Source organism: Eurytemora carolleeae, unplaced genomic scaffold (genome assembly GCF_000591075.1).
Source record: "Eurytemora carolleeae unplaced genomic scaffold, Eaff_2.0 scaffold85, whole genome shotgun sequence".
NCBI classification, from domain to species: Eukaryota; Metazoa; Arthropoda; class Copepoda; order Calanoida; family Temoridae; genus Eurytemora; species Eurytemora carolleeae.
The window spans coordinates 149,349-166,923 of NW_019396334.1; the positions used below are offsets into that span (position 1 = coordinate 149,349).

At 31.2% G+C, this 17,575-nt stretch overlaps 1 protein-coding gene across 1 annotated transcript in view; it reads left to right on the forward strand.

The window, feature by feature from the left end:
- Positions 1–17,575, forward strand: part of LOC111701139 (uncharacterized) — a 53,822-nt gene that overhangs the window by 25,462 nt on the left and 10,785 nt on the right. The window contains exons 4-10 of the mRNA XM_023472302.1: positions 2,678–2,792; positions 3,311–3,459; positions 5,259–5,355; positions 6,410–6,568; positions 8,257–8,514; positions 10,364–10,534; positions 16,462–16,901. Coding sequence (XP_023328070.1) covers positions 2,678–2,792; positions 3,311–3,459; positions 5,259–5,355; positions 6,410–6,568; positions 8,257–8,514; positions 10,364–10,534; positions 16,462–16,901 — 1,389 coding nt within the window. The remainder of the gene's footprint in view (positions 1–2,677; positions 2,793–3,310; positions 3,460–5,258; positions 5,356–6,409; positions 6,569–8,256; positions 8,515–10,363; positions 10,535–16,461; positions 16,902–17,575) is intronic.

The following is a 17,575-nucleotide window of genomic DNA, read 5'->3' on the forward strand; positions in this document are numbered from 1 at the left end:
ATAGAAAGATAGATGTTACCGCCAATCGGCATACAGGAGTGTGAATTGGACAATCAGATATAGAAACTCAGGGTTCACTTGAAATTGCGACAGAACCCTTTTTAAACGATTACAATATTACCGAAACGAATTAAAGATATGTATTTCTCGGTAAACTAGAATATTAAAATTATTATTAATGTTCAGCCAGGATTTCCTCAAATACTTCCTCAGAACTAAAGATAGAAAAAACCGCTTTGAAGCAGCTTTAAAATCCTTATAGCCAGGGTTACATTTCGAAGTCGGGAGGCGCAATAGAGTAAAGGAATTGAGTCCTATAAACTCAAATATTCTAATCCATTTATCTTTGCAACCTTATGTCGAAAACCTGTAAAGTTTCGAAATTAGATTTTTAGATTTTATATTTTGAAATATCAAAGGTCTACGGCATTTGGTTGCAAATATATAGGGTTTAGAAAATCAGAGTTTGCGGCAGAGAATTAGTTCCTTTCATAGATGTGATATCTCATAGTACAACTAAAGGCCAAATTTATCTAGATATCTAGATATTTAGATATTTAGATATTTAGATATTTAGATATTTAGATATTTAGATATTTAGATATTTAGATATTTAGACATTTAGACATTTAGATATTTAGATATTTAGATTCGAAACTGAGATGGGAGGTGGTGCTTTTGTAAATATCTGTAACTGGTATAATTTGATCATATCACTACTCATTTATCTGGACTCAAATCTATTTTAAAGTTATACATAAGTTGAATATCTTGTAGTTTTAGGAACATTTACACCAACGAGGTTATAGTGTTTAGAGTGATGATGTACGCTAATCCTTTACTAATTGTAAAAGGCCATAAACTATACCGAGTGCGTACTGCATATTTGTTTATTATAAGGAGATTCTGGCCTAACCCATAGTATATCAATATTCGTAAACAGTGTAAGTGTCCAGTACAGCTAACTGAGCACACAGGAAGAGAACTATCATCCTCCCTGATTTACACTCGTGTCGTTTATTTACGTCATACCAGAGATTTGGGTGATCGTTTTGCGTTTTCTTCTTTTCTTGTTTGGCTTATAGGGACTGTAAGCGTAATTTCAAGTGACCCTCCATGAAAAGAAGGGAATGCTGGACCTTTAGTACCTTAATATGCACTCCTGTGTGCCGAGTCCATTAGCGCATGATCCAATCAGGGTTCAGTCATGTGTTTGGTGTCTATTCTGAACCAATAGAAATAGTATAGCGGTAACATATATCTTTCTATCTATCTCATTATCCAATCAGAGTTATGAATCCTTTAATCGGCGCTATCACAGTAAATGGAAATTTTAACTTCTACTGAAACTGAAACTGATCAATAATGTGGAAGATATTGTCGCTTTTCTAGATAAAAACGTGTTCAATGCACAAGTCACTGTCGCAGAGCAACCATAAAATAAAAAATGAACAGTTTTTAAAAACAACAACATGAATATCTTATTCATACTTGATACTAGTTTTTAGAGTTCTGGTTTTGAATCGAATATGCCATTTTATCCATGGAGAATCCCTTGATATTAAGTTTACGGTCCCTGTATCTATATGTACATATGGTTAATCGAATGCAAAGTTTTATTTTAAAGATTTGCCCTGAAATATATTTATTCAGACTTAATGTAATTTAAATTCTAATAAAAGAAAAACATTGTGCTGTATTTTGGAAATTGTCTGTTTAAAACGTATAAGTAAAACTACAAGTTGATAAAATAGGGGGGGGGGGGGGTCGCTAAGGTTCATTATGAGCATTTTTCGGCTAAACTGTTTTAGAAGACATATATATTTGATTTAGGCCGATTGTATAATAAAATCACCAATTTGTTAAAAATAAAATAAGAAACTTACGTCCAAGAAAACTTAGTGTTTAAATCATAAAAGCTTAAAAGTAATTTAAAACTTTCTTAAATGGGAAGAAACTCTCTTTGTTAAGTTGTAATCCACAAAAATAAAACTGTTTATCAACCTGTACAGTGTACAACAAGTAAACCTGACTGAAACAAAATTAGCTTATTCTGGGAATAAAGAATATTAAATTCTAAGTTTCTTTTTTATTTTTTTCTTAATCCTTAATTCTTGGTTAGTAGGATTTCATTAAATTTTTTGCATTTTCTATTATATTATTGGGAATCCAGCGTCGCCTAGAAACTAAACTTTCTCTATAAAAGTCAGTTTTCAATTTTTAGATCAGTGCTAAGAATCCATTTAATTTTGATGCGGATCCGGATCCTGGATCCGCACTGGAAATAAATGGATCCGGATCCGGATCCAGGTCATTTTTTAACAAAAAATAATTTTCAAATTTTTGTTTTATTTTTTTCTCTTATTTTTATCCTAAAACTTGATGAACCATTCAGAAATGAGGAAATTCTTATAATCTCTCTTTTTTTTAAACAGATTTGGGTTTTAAGAGTAAAAACTTGCGGATCCAACGAATCCGGATCCGGATCCTCAGCACTGAAACAAAGAACTAAGATCAAAATTGAGGCGATTTTGTCAAAGGGTTCATGAGTTATGATCGGAAATACAATTAAACAAATAACGTAACAGATAAACAGAGATTACTAATATATACGTATAGATATTTATATAAATGATTATTAATAATATATTTTATATATATAATTATATTTTTTTAGGAATTTTCTCCGTCACAGCAGAAAGGACTTAAAACTTCCTCTGTAGGGGTTCCAAAACCCCCTTTTATTGGGTCTAAATGGGCTAAGGGAGAACGCTTGAAAGGGGTAATAACAGGTAATATTCTAATAAACTAAGAATTTCCGAGACCGGTTTTATTTTTTCTGAAAAAAAAAATAATGAAAAGAAAACTATGGAGCCTCCACGGATTTGTTTATTTGTGTTTGTGTGAAGAATATAAAAACAGATTTTAGGTCTTTTTACATTGTTTTATGGGAGGAATATAAACACCGCAGTGCAAAAATATCTTTTTAGCAAAAACATTTCTTGGATGAAGATATAATATTTTATTCTCCTAGTAGTCCTGGCGATATCTACAGTTTACATGTATCATACTTAATTACGTTTCTATTTTGTTAGCTTGAAAAACCGAATACTTGCATATTTTGGGAAGTTGTTCGCCCAAACATTTGTTAGAAAATCAGAGGATATTATTTTCTTAAAAATGTACGAAAACATCGTAAAATTAGGTATTATTAACTTTTAAATGTTTTAAAAATTCAATTTTAATATATAATTACTTTTTTATCAAAAAAGTTTATCAGAAAGAACGTTACTTAAGTTCTTATGTTTAGGGTTTTATGAGAGTCCAGCTTTACATAGTCTGGGCGGACAAATATCTGCCTCTCCCCTCTCCTCCGCCTCCTCCCTTGTTGCTCCGCCCCCAACTGCCACTGTTCCGCCCACTCTTATACCTGTCCGATCCCTTCCAACCCCGACACAGGTATTAAAAGATATAAATTTTTTTTTTATTAAAATATTTTTTTCTTTGTTATAGATTTGTATTATGTTTTGGGTTCTTTCTATTGCTGAACACATTTCAGTGTTTTAATTATTATAAAAATAATTGATAAAAATTATTATATAAAAATTATTATAAAAATGATAAAAATAATTGATTTTTAAGGGGTCCTTGTCATTTCAACGGTGTCTATGTTTTTGTGATCATCAATTCGGAATATTTTGACGTTTTGTTTTTCTTACTTAAAATATACTTTTTTCTGAAGCAAAACTCAGTAAGTCACTAAAAAGAGAAATCACAAATAAAATTTCAAACTCTCAAAGAGAAAATTATTGATACCTCAGGGATGCTTTTTTGACACCGTTTTAATCAGAAGATGCAACAAATAATGCAATCTAACACAAATGGTGTAAATGTGTTTTTTGCATTGTTTTGTACGTATTTTATGTCTGAATGACTGGGCAAAACTCTTGCCCGATGATACCAAGAAAACTCGTTTAACGACTTTAATCAGACTTTTCCAAGAAACTTTTTAGATTTTTTGAGATTCATCTTGCAAATTTATAATTTTTCTTGGGAAATTGAAAAAAATATTAAGTTCAAAGGAATTGTTGATGTAATTTAAAGAAAATTTTCATCACGATTCACGAGGGATCAGATAAAGGTTTAAAGGATATCTTTGTGAATCCGTTCTGCCATATTTTAAAAGGCTGAGTGAAAGTTTTGTTATTTAGCTGTTATCACTTTAAAAAAAAAAGTCTCGCACCAATTAAAATTTATCTTTAAACCACTCTTTTCTCTTCTACTAATACTTTTACTTATTTTAAATTTTTGTTCTTAAAAAAGTTTTACTTCTAACTTATTTATTTTACTAAATTAATTTTTACCCATTAAACATTTTTATTTCATTATTATTATTTATTTAAAACTTTTTTTTATTTATATCTTCCATTAAAGAGAAGAACAATCTTTCCACAATGCTTTGCTTCATTTTTTATAAATTTTTAAAAAATGCTTTATTTTATAAACAGTTTTTTTCTTCAATACTTCTGCTTCTTACTTATTTATATTCCATACAAAAAAAATGCCTAAAAGAATATTTTATTTTTTTATCATTTCAATGTTTTTCTATTTAATCCTTTCATAAAATTTTTTTACATTTATTTCTTTTTTGTATTCTTGAAGGATGTTGGTTTCTGTTCTTAATATTTTTGCTTCGTTTATTCCATTGAAATAGTGTTTTAAATATTTTGTTTATTTTTCATTTTCTATTCCTCAAAAGATGTGGATTACTTTCTTTTCTTCGATATTCTTAAATTCTTTATTTTATTGTCGAACGTTTTGTCTGAGTCAGACTTTAATGAATTTGAGCATCGTCTCAAATCCCCCATTAACAGGTTTTAATTGAGCGCCGGCTAAAATCTTGAAACATTGAATACGATTTTAAGTGGAACCAACCATATTTGAGCCGCGGCTCAAATTCTTTAAATTCGGCCTCTGAGTTTATTTTTCTTCTCCAATTTAATATTTGTAAAGGAATTGAGTCTTTGACAAATACTCTATATCTTTGCAGCCCAATGTCATAGACTTAAATTTTAAAGTGTGAATTTTGTGAAATGAAAAGATCCCAAGTTTAAAATATCAAAAGTTTACACCATCAGTTTGAGATTGTGGCAAAGACTCAATTTATTTGGTTTGTTCAGGCTTTTCATTTTTTATTTATTTTTATTCATTTTCTATCCTCTGATCCAATTGAATATCTGTAAATTTGATGTGTTCAGGCTAAACCCCATGTTGGTTCTATCTCATCTGTGAAGCCCCTGGATGGGTTTAATTACTCTGGACAACAATTTAGTTCTTCGCCACCTTACTCTTCAGGAATAGTGATTAACAGTGGAATTTATATTTATATCTAGTACTAGCTTGAGAACCCAGCGTTTCCCAGGTTACTCGTAGTGTATCCCGCCGTTTACCCGCACTTAGTCTTAAATTACGATTTTAGCCATTTTCTCATATACATTTCGACCCACTAAACTTAAAATCTCAAAACCAAGTTAAGAACATTTCCGTGGGTCTCCCGAGTTCCCCAATCAAAATCAAATCGGTTATGGGGTTTCTGAGTTATGATCGGACAAACTAACAAACATAGATTACAACTTTATATATAGATGTATTTTATTTTACTTAACTACCTAATTGATCCCCCCCCCCCCCATCTTCAGTCATGTTAAAAAATACTATTATTGGGGGAGAGATGAAGGGAAATAAAAATAGGTAGAAATGCTTAGATGAAGTATCATCCCTCTTGAAGGGTAATTTTGGAAGATATTAATCCCTGAAAACAGTGCTAAGGATCCATTTAATTTTTATTAGGATCCGGATCCTGGATCTGCACTGGAAAAAAATAGATCCGGATCCGGATCCAGGTCATTAGCAATTATTTAAGATTTACTAATTTTTTAACAGAAGAAAAATTTTCGAATTATTATTTTTACTTTTTTCAATAATTTGTATGCAACTACTTGATGAACCATTCAGACATAATGACATTTTCGATAATCTCTCTTTTTTCCACAGTTCAGATTTAAGTTTTTAGAACAAAAGATTTTTTTGCAGTTTTTGGTTGATATTTTGCCCTTTGATCCGGATTCGTGGATCCGCATATTTTTGCGAATTTGGATCCAAGAAGCAAAAATGTTGCGGATCCAACGGATCCGGATCTTGAAAAGTTCTTTTTAGCCTTTTCTAAAAAATGGCAGGCTATATTTAACCATTCTCGAAAATTTCCATCGGGATTAATTTTTTTATTCTTCGTCAGATATTAAAGTTAAAGTTAAATCAATTCTAAAGAGTGATATTTGAAAATTAGTATTTTCGTTGAATGAAGAAATAAGATTGGAAAAACACTGAATATCATTTTATTTAAATCCAGGGTATGTACAGACACAGAGTACAGCTACACTCCCAAGTACAGTGTACAGTTCAGGATATATGCAAAGTGTACAGAGTACAATTCCAACCACGGTGTACGGTGGAGGTTATGTACAGAGTGTACAGGGGGTACAGCAGCATAACAGTCAGTACTATTCAGGAATTGTACAGTTCTACATTTTTTAAAGCACATTAATTCGTAGTATGCATCTATTTTGATCTATCTACCTATATGTCTATTTTTTATCTATCTACCGAACTTTCTATCTATCGTACTATATACCTAACTTTCCAACTATCTATCTGTACCTTTATATTAAGTATCTATCTATCTTCTATCCATCCATATATCTATCTATCTACCTTTTCTACCTTGACAGAATATCTGGTTGACTAGTTATCTATCCATCTGTCAATATATGAATCTAGTTTGAGAACTTCTCTTCCTGTCTTTCTGTCTTTTTGTCTGCCTTGTGCTTCATTTATCTTAATTCAAGAATATTTTTCTTCTCTCAAAATACATCACCGAACCCTTTACAGCTTGCAATGCAAACTATGGAATTATTAAGTACAAAGAATCATGTATAATCTACTTCATTGCATAATTAAATTAATTAATTTTATCATATTCACACAGAGAATATAGGACATGTAGTAATTTAGTTTTTGCCGCAAACTCTGATTTTCTAATTCATATATCTTTGCAACCCAATGTCGTAGAAAAGTTTGATCAAACAAGAGAAAGTACAACAAACATTGAAATATATTTACAAATAATTATTAGAATCTTGCCAATTTTCTACTCAGCCAAATTGTATTGATAGTAAGAAATTCCCTTGGTATTAATATTTTTAGGCATTTTGGGCCTGAAATGGAGTTCAAAGTGTACATTTCTTGTAAATATTCACACCAAGGATATATTGAATAGAAGGATGGGGCGATAGGGTTTCCGTACACTTTCCTGTGACGCTTTTGGACTTCTGAAGAACTAGTTTTTGCGTAACGACAATGTCAAAGGCAGCCGATCTAATATATACAAACATGAGTTAGTAAACTGTGACAGTAGTATTATCTTGTTAAAAAAGATTGAAAAGTTAAGGATTTTTGTTATATACGAAAAGGACCTTATTACAGAGACATTTTCAATCAAATTCAAGGTTATCCTCCCCCCCCCCCCCGTTATAAATGCGCCAGAGATCCTAGATGTCTGTTTATTATTTGTGTTATTGTTTACAATCTTTATTATTGTTGTTACGCAAAAACTAGTTCTTAAGCAGTCTAAAAACGTCACAGCTAAGTGTACGGAAACCCTATCGCCCCCTCCTTCTATTCAATATCTCATTGATTCACACCATAGTAGTTGTATGCAGTACATCAAAATGTTATAGAATGTTATTCTCTTGTTCTTACATCCCTCTTAAAATCAGTTTTATAATTTTATTATAGTTATTATTATTATTATTATCATTGTATGTACTAATGTATGCATCATACGGTGGTAGGCGATTATATCAATATAACGAGGACTATTTTCCATTTCAATTTTGATTTATGTCAAGCTTATAAACAACATGGATGCACAAAAACCTGGAAACAAAGAGACGCTGTCATTTAAAAAAGCTTCTCTTGTTTCACTTCACTTACTTACAATTAAAACTTAAATAAAAAGTCGTCTTCACTTTATTGATATAATCGCCTGCCATCTTAGAAGAATTTACAAATGTATGTTCGTACTTTTTAATTGCTTTGTTTTCTAATGTTCTCATGAAATATGTATGTATTTCTTAACTACTAAACTTGTCAAGATTATCGTTTAAGATTCTTATTTTGAACTGTATTGTTTACCAGGAGGATATTCCCAGAACACAGGCCAGGGGTACACCCAGTCCTCTAACCCAGGGGGGTATTCACAGGGGTATACACAGCCACAGTCACAGGGGTTCACCCAGGGGTATAGTCAGCAACCTAATCAACCCTTCTCCTACTCCTACCCCCCTAACTACAGTTTCCAGGGGTATCCTGGAGCTAAGAATTCTCCTGGTTCTCCTGGACCAGGGGTGTATCCAGCATCCTTCCAAGGAGGGTACTACATTGCTGCACCATCAGGTAAATATAATTATTAAAGGGACTGTACGCGTAATTTTTTATCTTTCTTATTGTTACTAAGAAAGAGATTTTTAAGGGACCGTTGGAGAGTCATTGTAATAACGTAAACAGGCCCTTTTCAGATCCGAGAACTTTTGATTAAAATGAAGCTTAGTTGATATTTCTACTCGGAACTTTTGAATTAGATAAATTAACATTATAATTGTCATTGACGGTCTTTTCGTTTTTACTTAAATATGAGTTTTAGTCGTTGATTGAAGGCAAATTAGGCTTAAGTGGTTTATTTAAAGACCTGTCAACTTTATCTTTTATGGGTAGATCAGTTTTTAATATTTTGCTCGTGTCTGCATTAGTTTAATAATGATCCAATACAGTTACCATTTAAATCTTTATTGCAATGTTGGCTTAAAGGATTAATGTCATTTTTCCTATACATCATTTGTCCTATACAATCATTTGTCCGACACATCATTTGTCTTACAATCATTTGTCCTACAGTTATTTGTCCTATAATCATTTGTCCCATAATCATTTGTCCTATAATCATTTGTCCTACAATCATTTGTCCTACACATCATTTGTCCTACACATCATTTGTCCTACACATCATTTGTCCTACACATCATTTGTCCTACACATCATTTGTCCTACAATCATTTGTCCTACAAATCATTTGTCCTACACATCATTTGGCTTACACATCATTTGTCCTACACATCATTTGTCCTACACATCATTAGTCGCCCAAAAATCATTTGTCCTACACATCATTGGTCCTTCAATCATTTGTCCTATAATAATTTGTCTGATACATCATCTGTCCTGAAGTTAGGGGGAAACATCATTTGTCCTACAATTTATGTTTAACTTTAAATGAAGTTTTCATCAAAATGGAAAGACACTTAAAATGATGTTTAATAACTTTGAAAGATTGATTTATCTTTTTTGTTTGTTTTGAAAAATTATTGTGAAAATTTACTTTGTTCATATCCTTACTTAAGACTTATGCAATATGCATTCAATTCTATTCTTTTCTATTCAAAGAGACTTTAATTTTATTGAAATAAAGATTTAAATTTTATTAAAATAAAGATTTTAATTTTATTCAAATAAAGATTTAAATTTTAATAAAATAAAGATTTAAATTTTATTTAAGTAAAGATTTGAATTTTATTAAAATAAAGATTTATTTTTTAAAAATAAAGATTTGAATTTTATTATAATAAAGATTTGAATTTTATTAAAATAAAGATTTAAATTTTATTAAAATAAAGATTTAAACTTTATCAAAATAAAGATTTAAATTTTATTAAAATAAAGATTTAAAACTGCAGTTTAAGCAAAAATACCATTTCTAGAACTTGGTTTCTAATGGGGGAATATCAAACTTTTCAAACTAAACTTCAGTAAAAGAAGAGAAATTATTTCACTTTTAAGTTTGTCAAGAATTTCTTAATTTATTTTATTGTCTATTACCTGTTGCGGGCAAAAGAAGTTACCTTAAAACTATTAGTTAAAAAATGGGATTGTTGATAATTAAATTCAAACGATGCTTGTTTTAAAGGTTCAATAATTTCTGAACGGAGAAATTGTCGATTTTTAAATCAATTTAGGTACGTTATTTTAGAAAATTGCAAACAGATTTTACACTGAGTTTTCCGGAAAGAGTTCTGGTCATTTAAGAGTTATTCCGTAACGTTCCGGAACTGCAGAACCTGTTCAGCGGTGAACACTGAACAGTGAACAGTTCCAGACAATCCGAGGGGTCATTGAGAAATATTGAGAAATATTAAGTTAAAAATAATTAGACGTTTTAATTGGATGATGTTTTAATTTTTACGTTTTTTAGGGTTTCCCGTTGTATCTTTAAGCAGTGGTGCCCAGGGGGGGAAAGAGGAATCTAAACCCGCCCAGCAGGCTGGGGCAGGGGGTACCTCAGGGTCCCTAAACACCCCTGGAGGTTTTATCTACGGGCCCTACACATATCCGGCCAGGGTCATAGGACCCATTATAGCATTAGGTAAGCATTTAAAATTTTAGATAATTTTGCGAGATCTGAATTTAGTTTGCTAATTTCTTGTTTGTAGAATTAAATTGAGGGAAAAAATCAAAAATTTATTTTAATTTTCATAATTCCTTTTACTAAATTAAATGATTCGATAATAAGTTTAAGGAGAAGGGGTGTTAAGCGCCTTGAATTCTTGATATAAAATAACTCCAATTCACGACTAATTACCAGTTAAAACTGCTGACTAAAAGTCTGAAATGAATAAGATCTTTATCAGACATGCAATGTCTGTCTGTCTGTTTCTACTTCTATTTGGTCTCTGTTTGTCTAGCGGAGAGTTCTAAAGCTTTTTATGTATAATAGGAAAACTTTTTTTACTTTTCTCACATCAAAGATATTTGTTAGACTTGGTCGGGTTAAACCAGATTTTGTAAAACTTTCAGAAAATGCTAATTCTAGAATCCCTCAATTTTTTTAGTTGACATCATTTTGATTTAAAAGTAAAAAAATTAACTAATACCTTTGCAGATATGGGAGTAAACAATAAACATGTCAGGAAGAAGTTAGGATTAGGAAGTCAACTCAGAGGAAAAAATATGTTGAGAAGTATTAGGGAGTCAATTAGGGGAATGAACTGAGAGGAAGGGATTAGGGAATCAATCAGGGAATGCATATATTTGAAAAAGGTTTAGGAATAAACTTAAAAGGTAGCAATTGTTAGGACAGGGTTAGGGAGTCAATTAAGAGAGTAAACATGTAAGGAATGAGTTAGGGAGTCAACTTAGGGAGAACACGTGTTGGTAAGTGGTTTTGTAGCCAACTCAGGGAGTTAATAATAAACCTGTTAGGAAGAGTTAACTCAGGGAGTAAACAATAAACCTATTAGGAAGTGTCAACTCAGGGAGTAAACAATAAACCTGTTAGGAAGAGTCAACTCAGGGAGTAAACAATAAACCTGTTAGGAAGAGTTAACTCAAAGAGAAGAATTTTTAGGAAGTCTAATGGGACAGTACATATGTGAGAAAGGGGTTAGGGAATCAAATGAGACAGTGCTTATGTGAGGAAAGAGTTATGGAGTCAATTTTGGGAATACATACGTGAAGAAGGGGTTTGGGAGTCAAATGAGACAATGTTTATGTGAGAAAGGGGTTATGGAGTCAATTATGGGAGTACAAATGATATGAAGGGGTTAGGGAATCAACTTAGGGAGTAACCATGTTAGGAAGGGGTTAGGAATAAAATCATGGAATAGAATTGCTAGAAATGGGTTAGAGAGTTAATGCAGAGAAACACATGTTAGGAAGAGGGCAGAAAGTCCAGTCAGAGAAAGAGTTAGGAAGTCATTTTTGGAAGTAAACCAGTTCTAAGGTAGATGCGTGACACGTGTAAAAGATAAAGTAATGCAGGAATATTGAAACCTTACCATAAAGGGAGAAAGAAAATAATTAGTTTTTCATAAATGAAACTTTTAACATCTAGAACCCCAAACTTAAACAAAAGTATTAAATATAATCCAATACTAGAACTTCCTGAAAGGGGCTAAATATAATATGCATGTTCCTTTAAATGATAACTAAAAAAAGTTGCAATTTACATTGAAAAAGCGCAACAGGGGTATTTTGTTGTTGTTGGGGTATTATTTTTTTGGAAGCTATCATTAGTTTGGACTCTTCCTTGAAAGAATACGTGTAATTTTCACCATTTTCCCCTGTTTATTGTACATTGTACATTGTACATTGTACATTGTACATTGTACATTGTACATTGTACATTGTACATTATAAATTGTACATTGTACATTGTACATTGTACATTGTACATTGTACATTGTACATTGTACATTGTACATTGTACATTGTACATTGTAATACATTGCACATTGTACATTTTACATTGTACATTGTACATTGTACATTTTACATTCTAAATGTGTAGTACTAAATTTTTTGATTTAAAATTGAAAAGTTGAATCAACTTTTTTATCTATATGTTCCATGTTTAAGTTTAAGGTGTAAATTTAAACCCCTAAATCTCTTGTTACACCACCCATTATGGTTCATAAATGCTTAAAGCCAATTTGTGTGAAGTTACAGGTGCTGTGAATACTAGTTTAAAGCATGCATAAACACAGGGTTTTAGACAGGGGGGTAGCAATCTTATAATTTGTTAGATATTTTTGATGGGTTTTTTGCATCGAAAAAATGTTTTTTAAATCTAAACCTTTTTCTAAGTTAAGAAAGATTGTTGCATACCTTTTCTACTAAACCATTGCGAAATAAACATAAATTACTCCTATTCTCTAGCCCTCCCCTCTCTACTATTATTAACACTTAGAAGCAGGCACATGCTAAATCATAACTAAATTCTAACAAGATTTTTATGACCAAACTAAAACCATAAATCTTAACACTTAAAGCAGGTGTGTATATTTTTCAAAAAAATGAAAAATTGGGCATCAGAATCAACGGTATCCTTTACAACCTCTCCGACAACTTAGATTTTTGAAAAATTTACTCAGTTTTCATTATGAAGAAATACACTAGTTTCTTCCTTGAAAATCTTTGTTGATGTTGATTTATAAATGTAGGATCAGTTTGTAATCGCGTTGGCAGCCCCTTTAACGTTAAAGATAGTTTTTAAGATTAAGGAAGGAAGTGGAGGGAAGGAGGGGGTTACATTGTACAAAGCTATTAAATTAATGTACGAAATATGATCGTTTAATGCATTGTCTAATTTGTAAATGCATTTCCCAAGTAAGCTGAGTTGGATGCACTTTATTGCATTTTCAACAATATGTTTCTATTTATTTATCTTCTGAAGTACAAAATACACATTTCTTCTTTTTATACCTTTACTAGGGGTATGTACAGATTTGTTCTTAAACTTTAAAGAGAAAATAAGACTTAAAGAGACTGTTAACGAAATTAAAGTGACTCTCCTCAAATTTATGAAGTGACATACGGTTCACAATGGTAGTTCTCATCAATTTTATTATTTTCAATTCATAGTTGTGGTTTTACTATGAAGTGACTTGTTGGTAAACTCAAGCATAGAAAAACGACAATATCTTCTTCCTTGTTATTCAGATAAAGGTCTGAAGGGTACTGTGGTCAAAATATGTCAATAAATATTGTTAACAGTCTTTTCAAGTTAAGGTTTTACATTTGGATGTTTTCTAAAATTGTAAATTTTTTCTTTCAAACATTTATTTGTGAAAAAGTTTATATTTGACTGAAAACGAACAAATTTATTTGTTTACAACTTCTTCAGTATTTTTTCGAAAATTGTAATGATTGTACAGATTTTTAAAAAAATGTACGGATTTTTAAAAAAAATGTACGGATTGGTTTAAAAAAATGTACGGATTGTACGGATTTAAAAAAAAAAAAATTGTACGGATTGTACGGATTGTTTTTCGAAAATTGTACGGATTGTACGGATTTCTTCTGAAAATGTACGGATTTTTGTACGGATGTGTTCAAAAAAGTTTTGGCCACCCTGAGTTTACCTAACTACCGACTTCAAGCATTACCTCTCGAAATTTACATTTTTTAGCTTTAGTTAAAGAGAAGTATTTGGCAAAATGCTAATAGATTATTACGTGAGAGCGTGCACACTGCACATTCTGGACCACGTTCACTGTTTGGTCAATAAAATAATGTTTTAAAGAAAATCTGTTTTAACCTTTATCTTTTTGGTGAAAACGTTCTATATTAACTTTATTTTGAAAAATCTTCCAAAAAAATATTTTAATCAATATTAACAATTTTTTGAAAAAAATCGTGCTTGTTTATTATCTATTTATTTTATGTGTAAAATTTTGTTCATCCTCCCTCCCTCCTCTTCAAACCTCTATAGCTACATGTATCATGTTGAACCATGTGTATTGTGTAATTGTTGCGTAATTGTTTATTACTAAACAGCACTAGGAATTACAGAGTAAACACACACTTTTTGTCTTCCTCATTAAGAACCACATACACACTACATAAAGAGGTTTAGCGAGGGGAAGGGGGGGGGGTTGATTCAAATCTTAAGAAATTTTAGAGAAAAATACTTACATTTTCATTAAAGGCACTTTTGTTAATGTTTTTTTTCCGTTAAGGGTTAAATAACTTAGATTTAAAAATCCGACCTGTTTTTGGACCCTAGGTTTTTTTTGGGACACCTCTTGTACCCAGTATCATGTACCCAGTATCATGTACCCAGTATCCTGTACCCAGTATCCAGTACCCTTATCATGTACCCACTTGTATTACGACTACAATGCCATCTATTATTTATGACGACACTGAACTGTCCAGCAATTATAGACTCCGTAATAGGTTTGAGAATAAATTCTTTTGCACTAGAACCGCGATATTGCATTGTTGATAGCTTTATGCAGATTTGGAGCAACTGTTAAGTTGTTATGTACAGTACAGGGTGTCCCAATAAGCATGGTAATTTAGAGATGACTTGAAAATTACATCAAAGTCCGTTAGAAAAGCATAGCACGTGTTATGAGCTTTTTAAAATGTTGTCTTCCTCTTTTGATGCTTTGAAATAGACACTTTTTTAATATCTCCATCAATTTTGTTACACCACATTTTGGGATTTCAAAGACAAGTTTAAACTGGGATACGCGAAATGATGCCACGTGATGAAAGGCTATTGAATTAAAAGTCGTGACTTAATGGTCATGTATATTGGGATACTCTGTATACCTGTATTGAGTGTTTGAATTTTTTAATTCATTTTTCATTTTAGGAATTTATCTTTTTTTAGTGTATTTATTTTCTTAATGTTTAAATACTCAAATTCAATTATTTACCGAAAAACTCGTTTCAGTGGTGATATCTTCAAATAAAACTTAATAGTTCAGAAAAAATTTCAATTTGACGAAAAAAACTTCACTATAAAAAGTTTTATTCCATACAATTTTAGAAAAAAGATATTTTGATCTTAGATTTTTCTATGAAAATAATACTTGTTTTTATTTATATTTTGTGGTATACAAATTTTGCATTTTTAGTTCAAAACAAGTTGGGTAAATTGCACTTTTCGCAGAGCATACTGAAAATTTGTTTAACTTGAAATTTGAACACAGCTCATTTAAACATACTTAGTTTTATAGTTCAAAAGTTGTATTCCATACAAAAGATAAAAAGTTATTTCGAACTTAATTTTTCATTTTTCTGGTAGATACTTACTTTTTTTATTTACATTTTGTGGGATAAAGGTATGCATTTTAGTTCAAAACAAGTTGGGAAAGTTGTACCTTTCTCAGAGCATACTGAAAATTAGCTTTACTTGAAATTTGAACACAGCTCATTTTTAAATACACTTTATGTCTCATTTAAATACACTTCATGTCTTATTTAAATACACTTTATGTCTCATTTAAATACACTTCATGTCTTATTTAAATACACTTTATGTCTCATTTAAATACACTTTATGTCTCATTTAAATACACTTTATGTCTCATTTAAATACACTTTATGTCTCATTTAAAATATATATACGACTGGGATTGTTTACATTTCTCCCAGAAATTGCTGTACAACTTCTTGAGTAAACAAAAGTTTCTGATCTATCTTTCTTGATCTGGTCCACGCAGTTATCCCATCAGCTTACTGGAGATAGAATAGGGATTTAAGATTATCTAATAAAGCTTAATAAATAATATTTTACAATGCCTGTTTGTTGTTTTCAGATATATTTATCAATAATTTAAAATTCACTAAATTAAAGTGAATGTTGTACTGATATAAAGTGACCCTTCATTAATAGCGGCTTGACCGCTTCATCATACTACTTCTGTTATTGGCTTTACTTCTCTCTAAAAATTAAAATTTTCAATTGTGGTACCAATGTAAATCGGGCTTGCAACTTTTTAATCGAGGAATCACTTCAAAATACGTTTACAGTCCCTTTAAATTTTTTTTTTTTTTTAGCTGCTGGTAGCATTCCTGTTCCTGTCGTATCTTCCGAGCAGCCTAAACTCCCTGAGCAGCAGAAACAGCTGCAAATAAACCACCAGCAGAGCTTCTCTTTAAACCAGAAGCAGCAGTCGACATCTGCTGGAATAAAACCGGTTCTCCGCCCGTCACAAGATGGCGCCAATAAACCCCAGGGAACAGCTGCCCCCATCATGGCGGCGTCAGCTGGTCTCCGTACTGACTCAACCGCGACTTTGTTGCGGACAGATTCTCCACAATTGACAGATTCTTCCATGTACAGATCAACAGCTTCACATATACGGAACAAGAGTACAGAAGCTGGGTACAGAATACCTGTACAAACAGACAGTACAGGGTACAGGCAAATTCTACCTAAAGATGGCGGGAAAGGAGCAGACACAGTACAGTACATGAACTCGGCTAGGCCATTACAGGTGCAGTACATATCATTATTATAACTATTATTATCAGTATCATAATAATTAATATGCGATTGCATAGTAATATTTTTGAAGGTAAAAATGTAGTTTAGGTTAAAATAATATAAACTAGACCGGAAAAATAATTAATGTCTATTTCTACAGACATTGTTACTGTATCCCACTTCATTATCGCGAGCACTCTCTTTAAGTCAAGCAACATATCAAAAAGTTCATTAATCTTTGAAACAAAGCATGAAAACAAATTGAATTGTGTTTTAAGTGCACAACACAATAGTTTTAAAGTGAGAGTATTTTTTTACATTTTGAGAGGAGTTCGTGTGACGGAAATTGCACAATAGTGAGTTTGCAAATTTTTGAATGTTGTGTCAGTACTGCATTTAATCTTATTTGCACGCAATCTGAGTAGATTAATCCAGTAAAGCATTTAAATACATTTTATATTACAATTTAACTATTATGTCACCTTTATGCGACATATTTCAATTTTAATGTTAAAGTTTAAGTCCTAATGTAATGTAAATAAAAGGAGCTAGTTTAAAAATTATTAAATTTTACATTTATATCACACTGATTTTATAATATTTTCTTTAAATTATCAACATGATTGTGAGTGACCCTTATTAAAAATACACTCATTATTGCATTTAGGGTACAAAGGTGTTTTT